Source organism: Actinia tenebrosa, unplaced genomic scaffold (assembly GCF_029948245.1).
Source record: "Actinia tenebrosa isolate PJP-AT-01 unplaced genomic scaffold, QUT_ActTen_1.0 PGA_scaffold11__36_contigs__length_13525064, whole genome shotgun sequence".
Classification (NCBI taxonomy): Eukaryota; Metazoa; Cnidaria; class Anthozoa; order Actiniaria; family Actiniidae; genus Actinia; species Actinia tenebrosa.
In genome coordinates, this window is record NW_028292571.1 from 10033877 (window position 1) to 10055776 (window position 21900).

Genomic DNA, 21900 nt, shown 5'->3' on the forward strand with positions numbered 1-21900 from the left:
CTGAAACAACCTCTGGGCTAATCTAAGTCAGGGCATGGCTAACTCAAAGCCTCAAACAACCACTGGGCTGATGTAAGTCAGGGCACAGCTAACTCGCAGATCGAACCCTGAAACAACCTCTGGGCTAATCTAAGTCAGGGCATGGCTAACTCATAGATCGAACCCTGAAACAACTTCTGGGCTGATCTAAGTCAGGGCATGGCTAACTCACAGATCGAACCCTGAAACAACCTCTGGGCTAATCTACGTCAGGGCATTGCTAACTCACAGATTGAACCCTGAAACAACCTCTGGGCTGATCTAAGTCAGGGCACAGCTAACTCACAGATCGAACCCTGAAACAACCTCTGGGCTAATCTAAGTCAGGGCATGGCTAACTCACAGATCGAACCCTGAAACAACCTCTGGGCTGATCTAAGTCAGGGCATGGCTAACTCACAGATCGAACCCTGAAACAACCTCTGGGCTAATCTAATCCAGGGCATGGCTAACTCACAGATCGAACCCTGAAACAACTTCTGGGCTGATCTACGTCAGGGCATGGCTAGCTCACAGATGAAACCCTGAAACGACCTCTGGGCTGATCTCATTAGTCAGGGCATGGCTAGCTCACAGATTGAACCCTGAAACAACTTCTGGGCTGATCTACGTCAGGGTATGGCTAACACACAGATAGAACCCTGAAACAACCTAATTCTAAATATTATAACATGCTGCGGGCTACAGAAAAATATATTGCTATTATCTATCTGTTATCTCAGTTGTAATTCTATATAACACTGATGTAGAATTTTACTGCAGGTACAAGCGAAATTCATTATCGAATAGGGATTCATATAATAATATAACATTCTGCCAATTATCAAGCATTAATTATTTCTTCACAAGTTCGTTTTGTATCGTTTTTCTAATTAAATGCGATTTTATAAGCAAATTGCAACAATAAATTTTGATAAATAGATATTATCTTCACGCCTTGATAGAGAGGTTTTTAAATCTCAGACAAAAAATATTTTCTCGAGAAAAAGACGCGGTATGAAATGGTATTGAATCTTTAAGTACAAGGTGAAGAGGTGAATTAGCTGCATAACCCACACACCCACCCACCTACCCACCACCGACCCACCACCACCACACCAACCCACCCACCCAGCAACCCACTTACCCATCAACTCACCCACCCACCCAGCAACCCAGCAACCCACCCACCCACCCACCCACCAACCAACCCACCAACCCACCAACCCACCAACCCACCAACCCACCAACCCACCAACCCACCAACCCACCAACCCACCAACCCACCAACCCACCAACCCACCAACCCACCAATCCACCAACTCAGGTACTGCAAGCATTTATTTCTGCTTTATTTCTATTCTACCAAGAAGACAACCTTTTTACATTTACAAAGAGATAATACCGGAACCGGAAGTAAAGTGACGGAACAGGAAATGAATATAATAAGACGGAAGAAAATGGACCAGAACCGGAAGTGATTATCAACCATTTACAAATGTCCGGTTTAAGTAGTTATTTTTCTGCTTTCCAGTCAAAGAATACTGTTTCAGCATCTTTCATTGCATCCACTAGTTTAGGTACGTGCGAGAATGCTCTTAACAGCACGTCTTTCATCGTCTGAGTGCTGACCCAATCGATTCCTTCCTGGGTGTAGTATTCAGCTTTGAAGTCATCCGTGAGAAACCTGAAAAAGTTTTGAAATTATTCTATATTATTATATATCATTAAGATATATTATATATTATTATTTCTCGAAGCAACTAGGCGCAACTAGGGATGATAACTGGACCATTTTAAGAAGATTAAACCCTTCCACTTCATATTTGTTTAATTATTAAATATCAATGAAAAAGAACAATTCAAAAACCATTTTTGTTGGTTAATTTGGAAGCAGCACGGCGCTACTAGGGCAGATGTTAGGCTTATTTCGAGAAGATTATATCCTTCCAACTCGTTTGAGAAATTAGAATATGGAAGTTAGATAAGAAGTGAAAATCTCGCGAATCCAATAGACGTTTTTCGAACTTGTACAATACCGCCGTGTTCCTTGATTACAGACTTCTTTACTCAGGGTTAGTCTCGTACCAGAGTCAAAAATACTGACAAATACCAACGGTAAAGTAAAGAATGCACAACTTCGACAAAACAAACACTTATATGATCGCGTGCGGATGGATATGCAAAGGAAAGCAAACTACAGTAACCAAGGGGGGGGGAGCACAGGGTGCACGTGCACCCCCCCCCCCTCTCCCCGCCCCATAGAAGCTTAAGGTCCGCTCATCTATCTCCTTTTGCTTTAAATTTGCATGCAAATGTTTTTTGATTAAATGAAGACCACTTTCCATCTGCATATTGTAGCATTTTTAAGAATCATTCACCCATTATCCCTTTTTTTATCTTTTTTTTGGTTCTGCTTTTTTTTTTCTTCTTCTTTTTTTTTTTTTTTTTTTCGGTTCTGCTTTTTGCTCGTCTTGGTTCTTCTTCTTTTTTTTTTTTTTGGTTCCTTTTTTTTCTTTTTTCTTTTGGTTCTGCAAATCATTGCCTGTGCATCCCCTGCAAGATCCCTGGTTACGCCTCTCAGTAGACCTTTTTAACTTCGTATGCAAATTGCGCATTTCAGATCACATGACATTCCCTTGAGAATCGTTCTTTTATGACGAACATGTTAAAATATTTACACATGAAAGAATCGTCTCCCAGGAGTGGCATCACATGGTCTGAAATGTGCACAACAAACGAAGAGGCTAAAAAATAAATATTCTTTCTCGTGTAAAACGCTACTCCAGTTACGAGCTTTCTAGTGCTCCGAAGAAAAGCCCCTATTTTGTATGGAAGGTCTATGTGTTCCAGTGAAGGTCCGTGGAATTTCAAAGTGTTTGTATTGTTGAAGTTGTGCATTCTTTACTTTACCGTTGGTATTTGCGAATATTTAAACAATGATTCGAAGCTTAGCCTGTGTAAATGAGCCTGTAATCAAGAAACACAGCAATAATTTGGAACTCGAAAATGGTCAATTGTTTTTTGTTTCTATCCAATATGGCAGCCGTCACGTGATCACTGGTTGCCCCAAGTTACCTGTCCGTTAACATTCGTCGATTAGCCATCAAGAGGAATAGCACGAAGGGAGTCTCGCCAAACCCAAACCCCGGGGGCCTCCTCTCCGCAAGAGATCCAACGAGCAAATCAACCTGGTTAATATCGTTATTGTAGATGTTCTTGAGCTTCTGAACTTGTTCCGGCGACACGTCGAATTGTGTGAAGTTGACTAGAGGCTGGAGACCGAGAAGGTGACGGAACTGGTTGTATCTTGGGATACCGCGCTCACGGTCACGGATGATGTCTATCGTGGCGAGGTCGATCAGCTAAAAAAGATCAAAATTGGAACGTTTTATAATTTATGATTTATATTATTGATTTATCAATTTATAGTGCGCAAATATCAGACAAAACGTTTTTTTCAAATGTGCATAAAAAACAATTCACATAGTTTAGTTTAGTTTATTTACATTATCAGCGTTATCATATATCTGTTACAAATATTTAAGACTTAATGCTAATAATTATTAATACATTGCAATCACACACATATAAATTTACAATACATTTACATATCTAATATGGTCAAAATCTTAAAAAAAAGTCTCTTAAAAAAATATGTCGTACCAAATGCTCTTTACTCCTACAAAAATATACAACTATTTCGTAAACGTTTGTCGGTTGGAGATCTGAAATGGGCGATCTGAGACTAAATGGAATTTTTGTGCTTTTATGTTTTCTGGCTAAAATAGGCGAAAAATCACATTCCTAACTCAAAGGTGATGCTTCATATTCGAATGTAAGAGGAAACTCAATCATGCGGCTATGAATCGATGGTTTTCAACCATTCCCAAGAGAATTAAATAACAAAAGACAAGGCGACCATGTTGGAGGATATAACAAAAGAATTCATTGACAATTCTTTTGTTAAGTTCCTCCAACATGGCCGCCGTGAAAACCATCAATATATTACAATTTGCAGCGTTTCATATAGACCCTTGCATGTGACGTTAAAGCAGCTCGATCTGGGGGACAAAACAAAAAAATTCTAATTACCTGAGAATTTGAACCTATTCTTTTTTCTCCCCCAGATTGAGCTGCATTCCGAAGTACTGCAAGGGGTCTATTTTCTAGCATGGTTAAAAACCTGTTTTCACTTAGCCTTTTACCGTGTTGAGATAAGATTAATACAGCCTTTTGACGTGACGTCACATCGGCCATGTTGGTGTAACAAACAATACATGTTCTATCCCACAGGAATTGACCTCTATTTTTTTGCAAAGACGGTGCAGAAAATTTCTACTGTTTGGAACGGCCAATACGGCGTCCTTGTCACGTGAGTAAAAACGCTTTATAGATCTTTCTCGAATTCACTCGAGTGACCACGAAACCATTGCTTTAAGTCGAGGTTGGACTTGCAGTGGCGGATCCAGGATTTTTCAAAGGGGGCTTCCATTTCTTAAACTGTGTATAATTCTCTTTTGTTTAGTCGATGTTTGACAAAAAAATTTGCTATAATCACCTAATTTACTATCTAGTAACGGAACTTAAAGGTAAATCAAACATTATAACAGCAAATATTTATCATTTTGTGTTCAACATTATCCTTGTGGATACTTTTAAGCAAAATTTATACAAGACATATTTCTATTATACCTAAAAGATCAAACCTTCAAGGGGGGTTCCGTGGACCCCTTCGACCCCCCCTGGATCCGCCACTGACTTGCTGTATTCATATATTTTGGGTATTTTATCAAACCCAGACTCGACTTGAAACCAATGTTTCGGTTTTATTGATCGATTGATTGATCCTAAAATTTAAGCCCTAACCCCCTCCCCCTGAGTGTACCTTTTATCTACTTACCCCACCACCACCTTGGTGTGTTGGTATCACTAGATCAGATGTAGTAACAGGGTAGTTGTTTAACACCAGTTGACCTGGGTTTTCCGTACCAAATGTGTAAAGTATGTCTTTGATGTCGTTCTGATCAAACACGTCTGCCACCTTTCCAAAGGTAACCTCTGGTAATGTGTAGACTTTGCCAGTCTTTGCACCTTTGCAAAAATATGAAATAGAAATCATCAAATTACATACGTTTCAAATATTCCTTTCTTTGAGCCACTCTAGCCTCTTTTGCAGGCAACTCCTTGGGCTCCTTAATTGGGCTTCCTTTGGCGGAACGGGCTACAGGGCGGGCTTCTTTCACGGTAATCATGAGCGGCTATAGCCTCCGCAGGCATCTCTCTGAATCTCTCTATCTCTCTATATGGGAGTCTGGGAACCATTGCCCTCCGAGGTTCTATGCCAAAGGAAGCTCGTCCTGTAGCCCGTCCTGCCAAAGGAAGCCCAAGGAGCTCAAGAAGGAGAGAAAGATAGGAAAGAATGAAGAAAAGAAAGAAAAAGAAAATAACCGAAGGATGAAGGAATGAATAGTTGGATGGATAGAAAAAAGATAAAGATAGAAAAAAAGGAGCGACAATTAGAGTGCAAACAATATAACCGTGAAACTTTAGTAATACTAAATAGCACAATTTAGTGTAAATTCCATATTGTTTTCTATTGTTTAATTAGCACTATTTTGTACTATTTAGTAATGAGTGTTTCACGGATTAATTGTTTGCACTCTATAAAAAGAAAATTTTTTTTTGCTAAACTTGATTAACATATAATAAAATCTAATTGATTAAGCCAAAACATTATTATTGACAGTTCTGCAAGCAAACAAACCTGTATCCATACTGCGAATGTGTATTTGGTCTGGTAATAGCGAGTGGAACCGATAGACTGCTACAAACTCCTCAGTCAGTGAAAAAGGAACATTATTCTTGCCGAAGTTTCTAGGGTTACCAATATTGGCCTTGACAGACTGAAAACACACCATTATAAGGAAATTAGTATAAGGCCCCCTCCACACGTATCCGGATATTTCCTGATCCGCCCTGATGCACGCTAGTGCCTAGTCCCTTTGACGGATAGTTTTTCTTATTGAGCATGCGCAAAATCGTGTTTACGTCATCGTATTCGAAAATTTGCGGATACGACCGTCCACACGTATCCGTATTCGGAGTGTATTCGAAAATTTCCACTCTGGGGACCGTTTTCGAAACTTTCCGGATACGGATACCAAAATTTGCGGATACGTGTGGACGGAGCCTCAGTGCTTTGTACAAAACTATTCATACCCCTGGGTCTAGTGTGACGTTGTTTTTCATCAGTGCCGACAGAACTTCCGGTGCTAGTTTCCCAAACCATTCAACATCAACAGCGTATTTCACGAATTTCTCATTGAGAATAGTTGGTGTCCACTCTACGACGTGGATCTTAGCTATCAGTGCTGAAATAATCAATCTGGAATAAGAATGCATACAAAATTCAATAATGGCTTTGAAGCATAGTTCGTAGGTTGTTTAAATGGTGATAGATCAGTACAGCAACTCATTTATCGGGTACCGACGACAGTTTATGTGATAGACCCCTTACAGCAAGTCTGAATGCCGCTCAATTTGCAAGGCAAAGCAATAGCTTTGCAATTCTCATGAGATTGAAATTCTTTTGAATTTTGTCCTCCACAACAAAATATCCCAAGTTATACAATAGAACGAACCTAACTATAGATACTATAGACCCCTTGCACTGAGTCAAGAGAGAAATTGGTCTGGGAGACAAAACAATAGGACGTGTTTTCTTATGCAATAATAAAAATAAAATAAAATAAAATAAAAAAATAAAAATTAAAAAAAAAAAAAAAAGAAAAAAAAAAAAAAATTCATAGTTTTGTCCCCCAGAACAAATCCTCTCGGGACTCAGTGCAAAGGGTCTATAGCTTTGCGCTACATGCAGAAGGATCTGATCATTGCTTAGTTATAAATAAACAAGGGAAAAGGGCAAACGTGTTTTGCCTTTTGGCGCTAAAGGTCACGACATATCACAGGATTGGACCAAAACCCACTTGGGAGTAATGTTTTTTGGAACATTTCAGAACACATGTCATTTAGAAAAGGAAAAATTAAACTAATCAAACTAATTAGGCTAATTAAAAAATAGAAAAAACAAAAAAACAAAAAAAACTCTGATGGTATCATAGATTTTCTGGTAAATGAGAAGTGGTCTGTGATCATGGTATAACCTTGCGGCACAACCAATGAAAAAAACCTACAAAGCTTTTCGCTGTTTTATCACAGCGTGGGACAATCACCACAGAGCTAGGCTCCAAACTAAGTGAAAGCCCAGTGATCGAATTAGAATTTAGGAGTTGATTTTTGAGGAGGGAGGAAAACCGGAGAACCCGGAGAAAAGCCCTGGAAGCACAGGAGAGAACCAACAAACAACTCTACTCACATACGACATCGAGATCGGTAGGACTCGAACTAAAACTGTAAAAAATAACACCTAAAGAATGGCTCTGTTAACAAAAGAACAATACTAACATACCTCGCAGTGTCATAGATTTTCTGATCGGACCAACCAGGGTGTTTGTTTTTCAACATGTCGCAGACACTGTTATGTTCATGAGTGAAGGCATTGTGTAGAAGACTCAGGCCAACCCACCAATTATTCGAGAATCCTGTAGAAATTAAAATACACAGATTGAAAACTCTAGTTTTGAGTTTGTCAGTTGAACAAATCAACCAACGCGTAATGTTTTCCCATTTTAGACCACGTTTCATTCTCTTGAGCATTACTTTTTCTTAAGATGATTAGGATAATATTTTCCCATTAGAACCAAAAACTACATACATGTTTATATCAGTATAATTGTTCATTAATTGCAGTTTATGGTCGCGATCGAGGAGCGTGCTTGATGGTACCACACGTGCGCGCATTTTCTATTTATTTCATTCATAATCCCTCCCTATTCATTTGTACTCTTCTAAGCGTTGTACTTCTCCTTACACTTCTCTTGCTCCCTGCCAACCGCCATGTGCTTTATAACTGCACACAACGCGCGCACGCGCTTTCTATTTCTTACAGGTATTCAGAAAATGAAATTTCTATACTACTAAGATAGAAGCGCCTTATGGTTGAATAGACCCCATCCGAATTCCAAATTACCGCTTTGTTTCTTGATTACCGCCTCATTTACACAGGCTTAGCCTCGAATCAGTGTCCAAATATTCACAAATACCAACGGTAAAGTAAAGAATGCACAACTTCAACAATACAAACACTTTGAAACTCGACGGACCTTGACTGGAACACGTGAATATTCTACACAAAATCGAGGCTAACCCTGCTTAAATGAGTCTGTAATCAAGAAACACAGCGGTAATTTTGAACTCGAAAAGGGTCTATTAAAAAGTGTTTAAAGGTTAAAATGATAATGAAATGGTCGCATTTTCTCTATTGGTTTACAGTACACGCACGCGTTTCCTTTATTTCTTTTAATATATTTATATTTCACATATTTAACAATTTATATTACATTTAATCTATAATTCATAACTCATTACCCGTAATTTCTATCCTAGTTTTAGGATCAGTTGGAATAAACCCCTCGTCGTCAACCTTCAACTTGCCATCCTTCATCGATCTTACTCGTTCATTTGTCTCCTTGTCACTCCCGTAGATCTGTGATGCGTCCCACCAATGAGTAACCTGGTTTTGGAAGGTCTTTGGTCTGGTGGGGTCTTCTTTGCAGGTATCTGGCCGAGTCCTTTTGACGTACATCTTTCCTATATCCAAAGGAATATACTTAAGGGACTGATCATTTTTTTTACCCGGGATGGGGTAGGGGGGATTTGATTCCCCGTCTGTCGCTAAGCCAAAAGGACGTTCACGTTTGTATGATGGCTTCATTGACCTCTACTAACCTGAGCACTTTCTTTTGTTCAGTTAATTAGCCCCAATTGTCTTACCATTCTCGTGAGGAATACAAATTTCAACAAGAAAGAAAATTCAACTTTTCGGCGCTAGCCGTCACGTGGTATAAATTGTGTTGGATTGTGTTACGGTCACCAAGAAGTTCGGACATTGTTGTCGGATTTCCGTACAAATGTACTGACTTAAAATGAACTATTTACTTGGTTTGTTTAGTTAGTTCTCTAAATACAAAGAAATTATCGTTTTTCTAGCTTTATTGAAGCTTTTCTCTCTGCTGTTAAGATAGCTAACTAAAGAAATCTATCTAAATTTTTTCTTTAAACTCAGTGAATTTGTATGGGAATCCGAGAACAGTGTCCGACCTTTTTGGTGACCGCAACACAATCCGCGCCGAAAAAGCGCCGAAAAGGTGAATTCTCCAAGCATTATGGTAGTAGGAGTTAAATTACGTCATCGTGCATACAACACATGTGTAATTACACGTTTCAATAATATGCAATCTCTTCCTCACCCCAGGAAAACCATCTTACTTACCCTGCATTCTTTCATACAGTGGGTCATCGGTCTCTAGAGGGACCTCAATAGGGTCCTCTTGGGTGGGTTGGCCGTGTTCAAACCAGTCATGCGTCATAAACTGTACCCAGGCAACCGCAAAGAGGTTGAGCCATGGGGCTGCTTTGAAGTTGTCGCGCCTCAATAGCCTTGGAAATTAGGTATTCATGTTAGCAGTGAAAAAAAAAAATTCCTTAATGAATGCGGTTGCCTGCGTTCTTCCCTCGCGCCTTCTTGCCCACTCTCCCTTCCTTCCATCCTTCCTTCCATCCTTCCTTCCTTCGTACCTTCCTTCTATCTAACATTCATCCTTCTTTTCTCCCTTTCTTTCATTCTTTTTTTCCCATTCCCTTCTCTTACTTCCCTTCTTTTTATCGTTGTTACATTCCTCCCTTCCTTACTTCCTTCCTCCTTCCTTCCTTCCTTCCTTCCTTCCTTCCTTCCTTCCTTCCTTTCTTCTTTCCTTCGTACCTTCCTTCCTCCCTCCCTTCCTTCCTTCCTTCCTTACTTCTTTCCTTCCTTCCTTCCTTCCTTACTTCTTTCCTTCCTTCCTTCCTTCCTTCCTTCCTTCCTTCCTTCCTTCCTTCCTTCCTTCCCTCCTTCCTTCCTTCCTTCCTTCTTTTCTTCCTTACTTCCTTACTTCTTTCATTCATTCCTTCCTTCCTTCCTTAAATTTCTTCTTTCTTTCTTCCTCCCTTCCTTCCTTCCTTCCTTCCTTCCTTGGTATCTTACTTTGTGCTGATGATGCGTGGGTTAGGTTCCAGCACCTTCACATCCTTCACAGTGTAGGAATGATCGAAGTTCCTTCCAAACCGGTAATAAAGGCTTCCCATGGCCGTGCGGTTCAAGTCATTACAAATGCCATCAATTGTACGAGCTGCTTTCATGGCTTCAGAACAGAAAACTAAAAAAGAGTTTAAAGCTTCAAAGTTTATCGATAGCATGAAGCTTACAGATTGAATTGGAATTAAGCGTTTAATAGTTTTTGAAGGGTGGAAAACTGGACGCCCTTATGAAAACCGCCATATTAAATTAATGTCGTACGCGCGGGATCCCTGTGCTTTTATAAATTTCGGGCTTCCTTTGCCAAGTACCAGGTTCCTCAGCAAAATTCAAAATGGCGGACAATTCTAAATGTTTATCGCTATTATATCTGCAAGGTTTTGTTCATATTTTGGACGTTTTAGATCTTTGAATGGCGAAAAAATTATCAAAAAGGAAACTGTCCTCTTTCAAATTAGGTAAGCTTTCCAAATATTGTTAAAGTGCTACTACGACGAAAATCGCTCAAACTTGGATTCAGCTGAAACTTCCTAAGAATACTCTTTAAAGGTCCAATAATCACTGTATGAAGTGTTTTCTCGATATTCAGGACGAAAGTATGAAATTTTTACGATTATTTTTTGGAGTCTGTGACGTCATACACTCAACATCAAACATTGCTACATATATTTCTTTGTATATAAATCCTTAATTTATTTTATTCCTATGAAGCCCAAAGGGTGGCTAATGTGCTTATTTCACATTACTTGTGACTATAATTTATATTTTGGGGTGTTTGGGTATTTCTTTCTCCCTTTACTACTGATATTTTGATCATAAACTACAAAGAAATGTATGGAGCGATGTTCGATGTTGAGTGTATGACGTCACAGACTCCAAAAAATAATCGTAAAAATATCATACTTTTGTCCTGAATATCGAGAAAACACTTCATACAGTGATTATTGGACCTTTAAAGAGTATTTTTAGGAAGCTGAATCCAAGTTTGAGCGATTTTCATCGTAGTAGCACTTTAAATATTTTAACGACAATTTTATCTGGGGAAAAGTGTGCGAATGTGCTTATAGAATCGAAGAAAGAGAGCTAACAAACCCTATTATCCTATTCATATGTGGTGTTGAGTTCAAGATTTGAAGCCGAGACCCAAACAGTGAGATGTAAGCCAGCCTTGTTTCCGGGGGGAGAAGAATCGCTTATCTTTTGAAATTTTAGCTAATAAGACATTTGCATGATTGCGTCATTGACTTCTACTAACAGACTCCCTTGTGCAATCTCTTTTGTTCAGTTAACGAGCACCAATTGTCATACTATTCTCATAAAGGGATACGAATTTAAATAAGAAAGAATATTCGCGAAGTATTATGGTAGTGGGAGTCAAATGACGCCATCGTGCAAACGTCCTATTTTCACTCGGAATCAGTCAGTATACAATAAGGTGCGCCCTTGTGTGTGTCTGGCGAAGGAAGATGCAAGGGTTTATCTCTGTGATGTTACCTACGTGTTTTATATAAAGAAACATGTTTTCTTCCTCCACAAATCTTTTTCTTGTCTCCTTTGCATTTCTTTCTGCAGTCGCATGTTCGCCCTTTTGCTTTGGTGGGGTAATCGTTACCACATAAGCACCTGTTAAGAGAGAATTCAAAAATTATTGTTGGTAAAAAGATATTCATTTTCAATCCCCATTTCATTCAGTATAGCGAAAGAAGCTGAATATTGCGAAGAATCGTACAAAAAATTGTATGGTTGTTGCACGTTCCAACTCTTTTATGAGTTTCGGATTGAATAAGATATAATGGGGATTGTCTATAGAGTTACAGAAGTCGAAACCACAATATCAACTTGCTAACTCACTCAATATTTTTTTTGCTATTATAACCAATCAGAATCCTCGTTCTAACGATCTTCATTGGTATTACGACGACCTATGTTTGATAACTCTTTTTAATTTACATTCATATTTTAACAGGAAGCTTCTTCACTTATAAATGTGATTTTCGAGACGGTCCTAATAAATAAGATATTTTGACAATAATATGTAAAAAGAAAATTAATGAAAAGTCAACATCATTATTACTAGCATGTAAAAATGCCTAAAAGATGAAAAGTTCAAATTATTTAGGTTTACAGGTTTAAAAGAAATTCGATTTAAAATGGCTTATCTTAGAACATTGTTTAAGTGTGTCACTCAGATTGTTCCATTCTTTCATGGCTTGATACTGCATTGTTTGTTTTCCCCAGTTAGTTTTGGGTCGTGGTAAGCGAAACTCGTTTCCATGCCTCAGTGTTGTAGCCATGCTCATTGAGCTTATTCAGCTTTAGATTTGATGATAATAATCTGTTTTTACATGCAAACATCGATGGTAGTACTTACGAGTTTCCTTCGAAAATAGCAGCATACGGAAAGCCAGAATCTTTGCATTTTGTTACACACATCTCAGGAGTCATAGAGGAACTTTTGTACACGTTGATAAAACCGGCCTTGACCATCTCTCCCTTTTTGTAACAACCGATATATCCATTCCCTGAGGGAAAAAACATACTAGACTTTGAAATGGGTAGTGCACTCAACGCGCAGCTAGTACAAAAGAAATGCCACACGTGTAATCTCCCTAGATGAACTTTAAGGTCTTGGAGAAAATGCAGAAAATAAATATGTTTAAATTTAGAAAAAAAGTGCCACAAATATAACACCGAGAAAAACTCTACTTTCGTTTGTATTTATATTTTAGCCGCGCATAGGATACTTTCAAGAATAGTCCATTCTAGCTTATCACGCCAAACTTATATTCGATCTGTGAGTTAGCCGTGCCCTGACTTAGATCAGCCCAGAGGTTGTTTCAGGGTTTGATCTGTGAGTTAGTCATGCCCTGACTATGATCAGCCCAGAGGTTGCTTCAGGGTTCCATCTGAGAGTTAGCCGTGCCCTGACTTAGATCAGCCCAGAGGTTGCTTCAGGGTTCAATCTGTGAGTTAGCCATGCCCTGACTTAGATCAGCCCAGAGGTTGTTTCAGGGTTCGATCTGTGAATTAACTGTGCCCTGATTTAGATCAGCCCAGAGGTTGTTTCAGGGTTTGATCTGTGAGTTAGTCATGCCCTGACTTAGATCAGCCCAGAGGTTGTTTCAGGGTTCGATCTGAGAGTTAGTCATGCCCTGACTATGATCAGCCCAGAGGTTGTTTCAGGGGTCGATCTATGAGTTAGTCTCACTCCCTGACTTAGATCAACCCAGAGGCAAGGTTCGATAAATGTTTGTCGTATTATTAGCTTACCTAGGATAGGATCGTTGCATTTCTGTTTTATTTTTGGGAGAGTATCAGGGTAGGAGTCAAACAGATTATTGTCCATAAGGCGGTCCCTATGATATAAGGTGTAAGCCATGACAAGCAGAACCGGCATCTTCCACCAATCAACTCTCAACACATACAGATGGTACTGTATTTGTCTGAGAAGAATAGCTAGACCTGGATCCATCGTACTTGATCAGCTATTCCTAAAAAAACAACAATGCCGTTTATACACGAGACTTTGAGCAAACCTTTCTCGTTTAAAAAATTGTTAGGTGAAAAAAGGTATGAAAGTTCGAAGATAAAATGAATTGTAGATGAAGAAATGTACCTATTGAGTTGGCATTTGAATGCATTTTAAGACTATTTTAGGGGTCAAAATAGTCGCCATCTTGGACGAATGACTCCTAAAAGATTCCAACAAAGCACTGTGATGCCAACTCGACCACGTTTTCCCCCAAACCTCGGAGGGGCTAATACGTCATGCTGCATTTTTTTCCCATTAAAAAAACACGTTTCGTTCCCTTGAGAATAATATTCTTCATTTGCGTTATATCCATATTCGTGTGTCTTCGCATGCACAACCATTAAACAAAGAAATGATACTCTAGGGAATGAAACGTGGACAGTAATAAGGAAATAAGAATATCGATTCCTGACGTGTGTTGGCCAATCATTTAAAGGACGTTCGTTGACATTGTTCGCGCGCATTCTTTCTACGAATGAATTTAGTGAGCGCGCGCGCTCAATTTCAATTATTATAATTAGTTGTATATTAAGCTACCACGATATATTTAAAAAAAAAAAAAAATGAATAAAAATTACAAAAAAAAAAAAAGAGAAGAATTACAAAACATAAAAAATTAAAAATAAAAGTAAATAAGTAAGTAAATAAGTAAGTAAATAAATGAGTAAATAAATGAGTAAATAAATGAGTAAATAAATGAGTAAATAAATGAGTAAATAAATGAGTAAATAAATGAGTAAATAAATGAGTAAATAAATGAGTAAATAAATGAGTAAATAAATGAGTAAATAAATGAATGAGTGAATGAATGAATGGACGAACGAACGAACGAACGAACGAACGAACGAACGAACGAATGAATGAATGAATGAATGGACGAACGAATGAATGAATAATAAATAAATAATGACAATAGAAACTAAAAAAAGAAAATATTTTCCAATTGCATATAACGAAAACAATAGGTCGTTAAAAATATTGCAATGTATATATCAACATATAAAACTAGTTTCAAAAATAATTATGAACTCAATGAAAACTATAGAATAGTCTTAACATTATGTAGTCATTATAAAATTTGCAAGAATTCGTCTTTACTAGATAAAGCTTTTGAATTTCTGCATTATCACTCTTAACCAACATATATCGCTTCAAAAACGAATTAACTATTGGCAAACAGTTTAACAAATCTTTAAATATATGTATGAACTAATACCAATATATTATTTTGTTGCAAGTTCTCTATTACACCTGTCTTACTTTACTTTTTAAGTGGGCCCTTTAACCGTATTATAAAATGAAGTAACAGAATATAAACTTACGAATATTTATTCTTTCAGTCGACTAAAAGTAGGTCATTAAATTAACGCACCGAGTAAAGAAAAATCTAATTAAAAACTAATTTTTGAGAATGAATTTTTTTTTTTGTCATTTGTGATATCTAAGATAATGACTGATTTTGATTAGTGAATTCAGTAAAAGTTAGTTTATACCATAAAAATATGAATAAAATAAATGCAAGTCTTACCAGAAATATGACCCAATTTTAATTGTCACTAACAAGAACCTTGGACGATGTATTTGTGGAGCACGTTCAACGACATAGATTAAGTTAATGTTCTCATAGAAACGGAAATATTCATGTAAATATGTTGTACATTTTATAGGTGTTTAGTTAATGGGCGCCAAAGCTCTGTTTTAAATAGGAGAATTATTGTAGCAACATTTATATTGAGCCTTAATTATAAGGTATTCATTAATCTTCGGCCGGATTTACACTTAGTTCTATTATCATGCTTCGTATTTCCTCTCAAGAAGATATAACTAGCTAAAAACTAGTGTGAGCTGCGTCGGTGTTTCTAATGAATCAGTAATGACAAAATGGTCAATTTTATACCATGAAAAGATGAAAAAACTTACTGACGTTTCAGACGCTAGTCCTTCGTGGGAGTAAACGAGCAAGAAGTGGTAGAAAGGAGTGTTTATATAATGAGAACGAGACAAAAGAAACCAATGAGAACAAGGTGGGCAAAGAAACGAAAGAAACAATAAAAAGACAAAAGAGTGGGTTAGTTAAAAGCAAAGCGTTCATTAATTTTGTTGGGACTAAGAGTGCCCAACAGGTGAATAAGCCGCATTTCTTTGGTCTTGCGACAATCATTGTTGCCGTTAATCAAAGAAAGTCAGAAAAAGAGAATGGTTAGCTAGATTAAAATGGCGGGAAACTGGTTTGGTATAGATCTCTGTTAAATCTCAGTTTGCAATGGCTCGGAAGACCTGGTAAAATGGCGATTCCTTCTCCTTTAAAGAAATAGGGGCACACGTTTATCAATGCTTAGTTGGCAACTGTCATTGGTCACCCTCTCTAAAATATAGCTGGTAATTTTTACTTTGTATACATTAGTCCAGAGCAAACTCATTAATAATTCATGAGGAAAACACAATAGAAATCAAGACCGTGAAGAGTTTTGTAAATCAGATACAGAATCGTATTCATTTGCATAAACTCTAAGATGGATTTTCTTGTGCAGATTCACTTTTATCTTGAAAATTTTTTGTGAAAGTAATATACAATATTCGTTTCCGTGTTGTATCCAATATACAAACTCTCCACGCCTTGAGATTGTATATCGGAAACAACACGGCCATGCACTCATACCGTATATATTGATGGTTTTCACGGCGGCCATGTTTGAGGAACTTGACGAAAGAATTGTCAATTAATTCTTTTGTTATATCCTCCAACATGGCCGCCGTGTCTTTTGTTATTTAATTCTCTTGGGAAAGGGTGTAAACCTTCAATTACGTATAAACCGGATTGCAAGTACGTTATCATTTTTAATCTTCTTCCTTCCTTCCTTCCTTCCTTCCTTCCTTCCTTCCTTCCTTCCTTCCTTCCTTCCTTCCTTCCTTCCTTCCTTCCTTCCTTCCTTCCTTCCTTCTTTCCTTACTTCCTTCCTTCCTTCACTAACACATGTATTAGCAGAAAGAATAATAGGACGATTAATATACTTTCAATTTCTAATCTATCAAATAGTTACTATTGACTTCTGTAAAATCATTAAATAAAGTTATAGTTATGACATGCAAAGACACACCTGATTACGTTAACGTTGTCATATACTTATTTCAATAAAGTTAGTCACCAAAAACCTAGAAAGCTGTGATCGCTGAGAATCATGGGAAATGTTTTATATCCAACAAGTAAAGCTTTTGACACTAACTGCAGCAGTTGAGGATGTTCAGAGGAGGTGAGACTGTAACTGGTAGAAGATCTCAAGTCCATCAACAGTTATCAAGCGGTTGAAACATGTAAAATGTATCTACCCATAATCCTTGTCGGTCTCAGCTTCGTAGCTTTTCAGGTGACTAACTTTATTGAAATAAGTGTATAACAGCTATTTTCATCAATTTAGGGGGACGTAGAAATTAAGATTAATTTTAAAAATATTTCTATTGAATATACTTTTTTTTTTTGTATATATTTTGATATGACAACGTTCTTGCGATTAGATGTAAATGTGGAACAATTTGACCCGTATTTTCTTTTGGTTGAATTTGATTTGAAAGGAGTCACGGTGATCGATTGCCATGTTTCTCTAGCCAGAGTCGATTTTGAACAATAAACAATTGGATGCCAGGATGGATGGATGGTTGTTATAAATAGGATAGATTCATAAACGAACTATAAATGAATGGATAAATGGGATAGATGTATAAATGAACTAAACTGTTTCTTAGTGCATGCATGTCTTAAATTTTCAATTTCATAAACTTTTAAAACATTTTAAAAACTATAAACTAAACATGTCTCATCAAAACTAAGACTCAAATTATTAGCATATAATTGATAATTTTCCTGCAATAATTGATATCACACGAAGGGCGATCTTAAAGGTAAAACAATAACAAACTGAAACAACATAACACAACACAAAACTATTAGGGTTTGATGAAGATTTTCACTTATTTTTCGAGCGTGGTTTGTTACGATTCATTGGCTTTTGACAACGGCGTAATTCATAGCTGAGGTTTTGATGATGGTTTTTAATTTTTTTCGAGCGTGGCTTATTATAGTCTCCCCCAACAGCCGCTTTCAGTGTCGTCACGCAACGCTTGATGACACTGAAAGCGGCTGTGGGGGAGACTAGGTTTATTACGATGTATTAGCTTTTAATAGCGGCGTTTTTTTTTTTTTTTGAGATTTTTTATTTGTATCTTACTGACTTTTTTATGCTAGAATAATGATATAAATAGCTTACGGCACTCGTTTAACAATTGGATAGACAAGTAGAAACAAAAATATTGCGAAGACAAAGTATAAGAGAGAAAGAAGAAGAAGAAGAAGGAGAAGAAGAAGAAAAAGAAGAAGAAGAAGAAGAAGAAGAAAGAAGAAGAGAAGAAGAAGAAGAAGAAAGAAGAAGAAGAAAGAAGAAGAAGAAGAAGAAAGAAGAAGAAGAATAAGAAGAAGAAGAAGAGGAAGAGGAAGAGGAAGAAGAAAAAGAAAAAGACAAACAAACAAACAAACAATAATAATAATAATAATAGTAGTGGGAATGATAGTAAGGTGCGGCTAATAGGGTTTGGCGTTTGGTTTAGCGTTTTCGACCTAAGTAAATCCAACCTCGATAGCAGAAGTCCTCAAGACAAACAAATAACAAACTGATACATAATCCAACACTATTAATATTATATTTACATAAAGAGGGTTCTTATTTGAGAAACCTTTTCAACTTAAGTAAACTAAATCCCTTTTAATGTCAAGAATCTATTCTTTTCGAGCTTTTAAGTAGCATCGTGTTTCTTTTTAAAAGTGATATTTCTTTAATTGAATTTGTGAGAGCATTTGTTTTTTTAATTCGTTTAATTTGATGCAGAAATTTTGATCTCCTCCGTGGCAGGAGGCATTTGACAGCGGGTAATTGCTAAACTACTTGCTTCAAATAATATTTTCCAAGACGAAAAAATAATTAGTATTTCAAGTTAACTACAGGGAATTATTGTCCCGATAAAATAGAATAAAAACACGAAACTAAAAACTCCGTATGTTAACAATTTACACAAATAAAGTAAAACCGATTTTTTTCCGTTTCGTTTTCGAGATTGCTAGATTGTGCAATGTTCAAAATTAGAAAATATTTAAGATGATTTCTTATAGTATCCTTTTTAGATTTGCTAACTTTTCAATACAAGATTATCGGAGATATCAAGGAAAATCAATTAAACGTACTGTTAACAGCTTTTGGTATTGTATATTATTCTAGGTGCACTGTCTTTTTATATTCATTGTCTTTGAGATACAATAAAGACTCTTGTTTGGGTTAGAGAAGAGAACGATAAGGACATCCAAGAAGATTAAATGTGGTAGTGATTATTGTTAGTGGATTATAGACAACTATGTTTGACAAAAAATCCTTAATTTCTTAAAAATATATACGAATATTCCCCAGCTAAAACTAATGCTTACATAATAGATCAAAAGAAAACAATAAAATAAATATTCTATATCTCAGAACTTCTCAGACCGAATTAAACACCAAATATATTATTCTAAAACCATCATGCTATAAATAATTTAACTCACCTCGAATCTCACCGTCTTAACGTGGCCGCTGTTGCGAAGACGTGTCAGTTAATGTCGTCCTATTCACTAGAGTCCATACATATATCATCTGTTCGGATTCCACTGTCCCACACAGAGTTAAACAGACTTACATATGTTAATTAACGTACTCGAAGCCTGACGTTTTTATGAATTGTTTTTTAAAATTTTATTGACGCAGGAACCAGTTTAAAATTGACACTTACCAGAAGCAATCGACTGGGTAAATAATAATTTTTGGTATTTATTTTAGAAAGAGAAATGTGATATAAATGAAGAAATCTATCTCTCTATATTTCTCTCCCTCTCTTTCTCTCGCTCCTCTCTCTCCCTCTATCTCTCTCTCTCTCTCTCTCTCTCTCTCTTTCTCTTCCTCCTCTCACTTTCTCTCCCTGCTCTCTCTCTCTCTCTCTCTCTCTCTCTCTCTCATCTCTCTCTCTCTCCCTCCTCTCTTCTCTCTCTCTCTCTCTCTCGTCTTTTCTCTCCCTCCTCTCTCTTTCTCTCCCTCCTCTCTCTTTCTCTCCCTCCTCTCTCTATTCTCTCCCTCTCCTTCTCTCCTCTTCTCTCCCGCTTCTCTCTGCCTCCATCCGTCGTGCGTTCGTTCTCTCCGATCTGTCTTCTCGCTTCCTCGTCTCTCTTCACTCTCGGAGTCTTCCTACTGTTCTCTCTCTCTCTCTTTTTCTCTCCCATCCTCTTCTCTTCGTCTTCTCTCTCCTCTCTCTTTGGGTCTCAGGGAGAGGGCGAGGCGTTATGGTGGGGGGATGCCGTCCTTCTCTTCTTTCTCGTCACCATCCTCTCTCTTTCTCTCCTCCTCCTGCTTCTCCTCTCTCTTTCCTCTTCTCTCCCTCCTCTCTCTTTCTCTCTCTCCTTCTCTGTTTCCCTTTCTCTCTCTCTTCAGTAATTGTCCCCTTTTTCGTAATCTACTTTATTTAAGTTTTATATTCATTATATTTGCAGAATTTCAAGCTCTCCGGTTGTAATCCATCTCCATAATATATAATTTCCATTTTATAGTTTTTCACTGCATTACAATATTAACCAACTACAAAAAAGTCATTACGTTGATACATCAATTCTATGGAATAAGAGATGCGATAAGTAACGTTTACAATAACTTACATCCCACTTAAACTCTTATAAGTCACCGGTTAAAAAAAAAAAAAAAAAAACACATAAAGGATTCGATATTCTATATCTAGAGGAAAGGTATTTTATTTTTAGCTTATTTGATCTATTTTATATTGGGCTAAAAGTTAATATATTTAAATGATATGTTAAAAAAATTATATATTTAAAATAAGTAAAAACAGCTGTGTATGATGAGAAAATAGTACAAATGTTAGCATTACTAATGTGGTCGTTTTTCTCCTTTGCCTCGAGGGTTTTTCTCCGGATACTCCGGTATTCTTTCCTCCATAAAAATTAACTTGAGTTCGTTGATTGTTGTAAATGGTGAATGTAGTAGTAGTAAGTTGTAGCGAACCTCACGAAAGAGCCCCGTAACTGGGGAAGTGATGGTAGGAACATATAAAATTATTTTAGAGAAATACTTATGGGAACTTATGTATGTAGGAAATTTGAAAATACTTTTTATAAGTTTATATTTATCGTAAATTTAACTTACAAAAAAAAAAAAAAAAAAAAAAAAAAAAAAAAAGGAAGAAAGAAACTAAAAAAAACCCCGCCATTTACTTAAAAAGAAAATTATAATATAAACTAAAAGAAATTATGCAAACACAGTTTTCAAACCTTAATCTGTCGTTACTATCATTTTCTTCGAGTTTCCAAGCTCACTATACACGTAGCAATTTCGCTTTCGTTTTTTCTATTCTTCGCTGCATTATATTCATTAATTAGTTCTAATTTACAAATCAATATAAAAGACATTTTTCCATTGTCATATTTGAACGACATTATTCATAATTTTTGGCAAAAAATATACATCTGATGACAGGTTGTAAAAAACCTTGCTCAATAGACCCCCTAGCATTGATCTCCTAGTGGAAGCGTTCTGGGGGACAAAATAATAGGTCATATTTAATTTGCTTATGCCAAAAAAATCCATTGTTTGGTCCCCCAGAACAATTCCTCTCGGGACTCAGTGGAAGGGGTCTATATTATTGATTTGGTGTGATTTGGTTCAAATATTATTATCACTCTGTTATCATAGTTTATAAAGTAGTCTTTTTCTGTGGAACTTTTTATGGGAATATTGTTAGTCTACTTCTTAAATAGTTTGTTCCTTGTTTGTTTGTATTTATACTCAAAGATAATGATTAATAACATCGTAACATATATGCATGGGTCGCGTGTAGATAATATTGATGCCAATCCATTGTCAGTGCCGTGTGTCTCATCATTGCAGGGGGTGACGTGAAAAGTGTGCGTGTGTCGAGGATTGGGTGAGTGTTTTGTTTAGACACTGTTACCATGCTAGATAAAGGAATAACATCAGCTTATCACGATCGATGGACCTCCTGTGCTGTTTTTTTTTTGCTGTGTTCTCTTCTCTTCTCTTCTCTTCTCTTCTCTTCTCTTCTTCTGCTTCTCTTC

General features: G+C 36.9%; 2 protein-coding genes and 1 long non-coding RNA gene across 8 annotated transcripts in view; 2 read left to right on the plus strand and 1 right to left on the minus strand.

Annotated features, from left to right (window-relative positions):
* The window catches only part of LOC116299643 (uncharacterized), a 13654-nt gene extending 9227 nt beyond the window's left edge, over nt 1-4427 (plus strand). Inside the window, exon 3 of the long non-coding RNA XR_004197489.2 lies at nt 4315-4427. This is a non-coding gene — a long non-coding RNA (uncharacterized LOC116299643). The remainder of the gene's footprint in view (nt 1-4314) is intronic.
* LOC116304421 (uncharacterized) overlaps nt 1354-21900 on the minus strand; it is a 22648-nt gene continuing 2101 nt past the window's right edge. Inside the window, exons 1-13 of one of the 6 annotated variants that reach the window (XM_089027797.1) lie at nt 21097-21158; nt 13484-13704; nt 12585-12735; nt 11712-11836; nt 10163-10334; nt 9413-9579; nt 8509-8730; nt 7490-7622; nt 6241-6406; nt 5786-5924; nt 4922-5112; nt 3097-3383; nt 1354-1705 (exon numbers count right to left, since the gene is read on the minus strand). In XM_089027797.1, the coding sequence (XP_088883923.1) occupies nt 1534-1705; nt 3097-3383; nt 4922-5112; nt 5786-5924; nt 6241-6406; nt 7490-7622; nt 8509-8730; nt 9413-9579; nt 10163-10334; nt 11712-11836; nt 12585-12735; nt 13484-13685 (2127 nt within the window). In that variant the 5' untranslated portion in view covers nt 13686-13704; nt 21097-21158 and the 3' untranslated portion in view covers nt 1354-1533. Of the gene's footprint in view, nt 1706-3096; nt 3384-4921; nt 5113-5785; nt 5925-6240; nt 6407-7489; nt 7623-8508; nt 8731-9412; nt 9580-10162; nt 10335-11711; nt 11837-12584; nt 12736-13483; nt 13705-15273; nt 15329-15665; nt 15687-16843; nt 17093-19329; nt 19470-21096; nt 21159-21900 lie in introns of those variants that run through there. The other 5 variants (XM_089027795.1, XM_089027799.1, XM_089027800.1 and 2 more) reach the window with 5 other exon arrangements.
* The window catches only part of LOC116304390 (PIH1 domain-containing protein 2), a 20582-nt gene continuing 9239 nt past the window's right edge, over nt 10558-21900 (plus strand). Inside the window, exon 1 of the mRNA XM_089027822.1 lies at nt 10558-10671. The gene's annotated coding sequence lies outside the window, so the exon portion shown is untranslated. The remainder of the gene's footprint in view (nt 10672-21900) is intronic.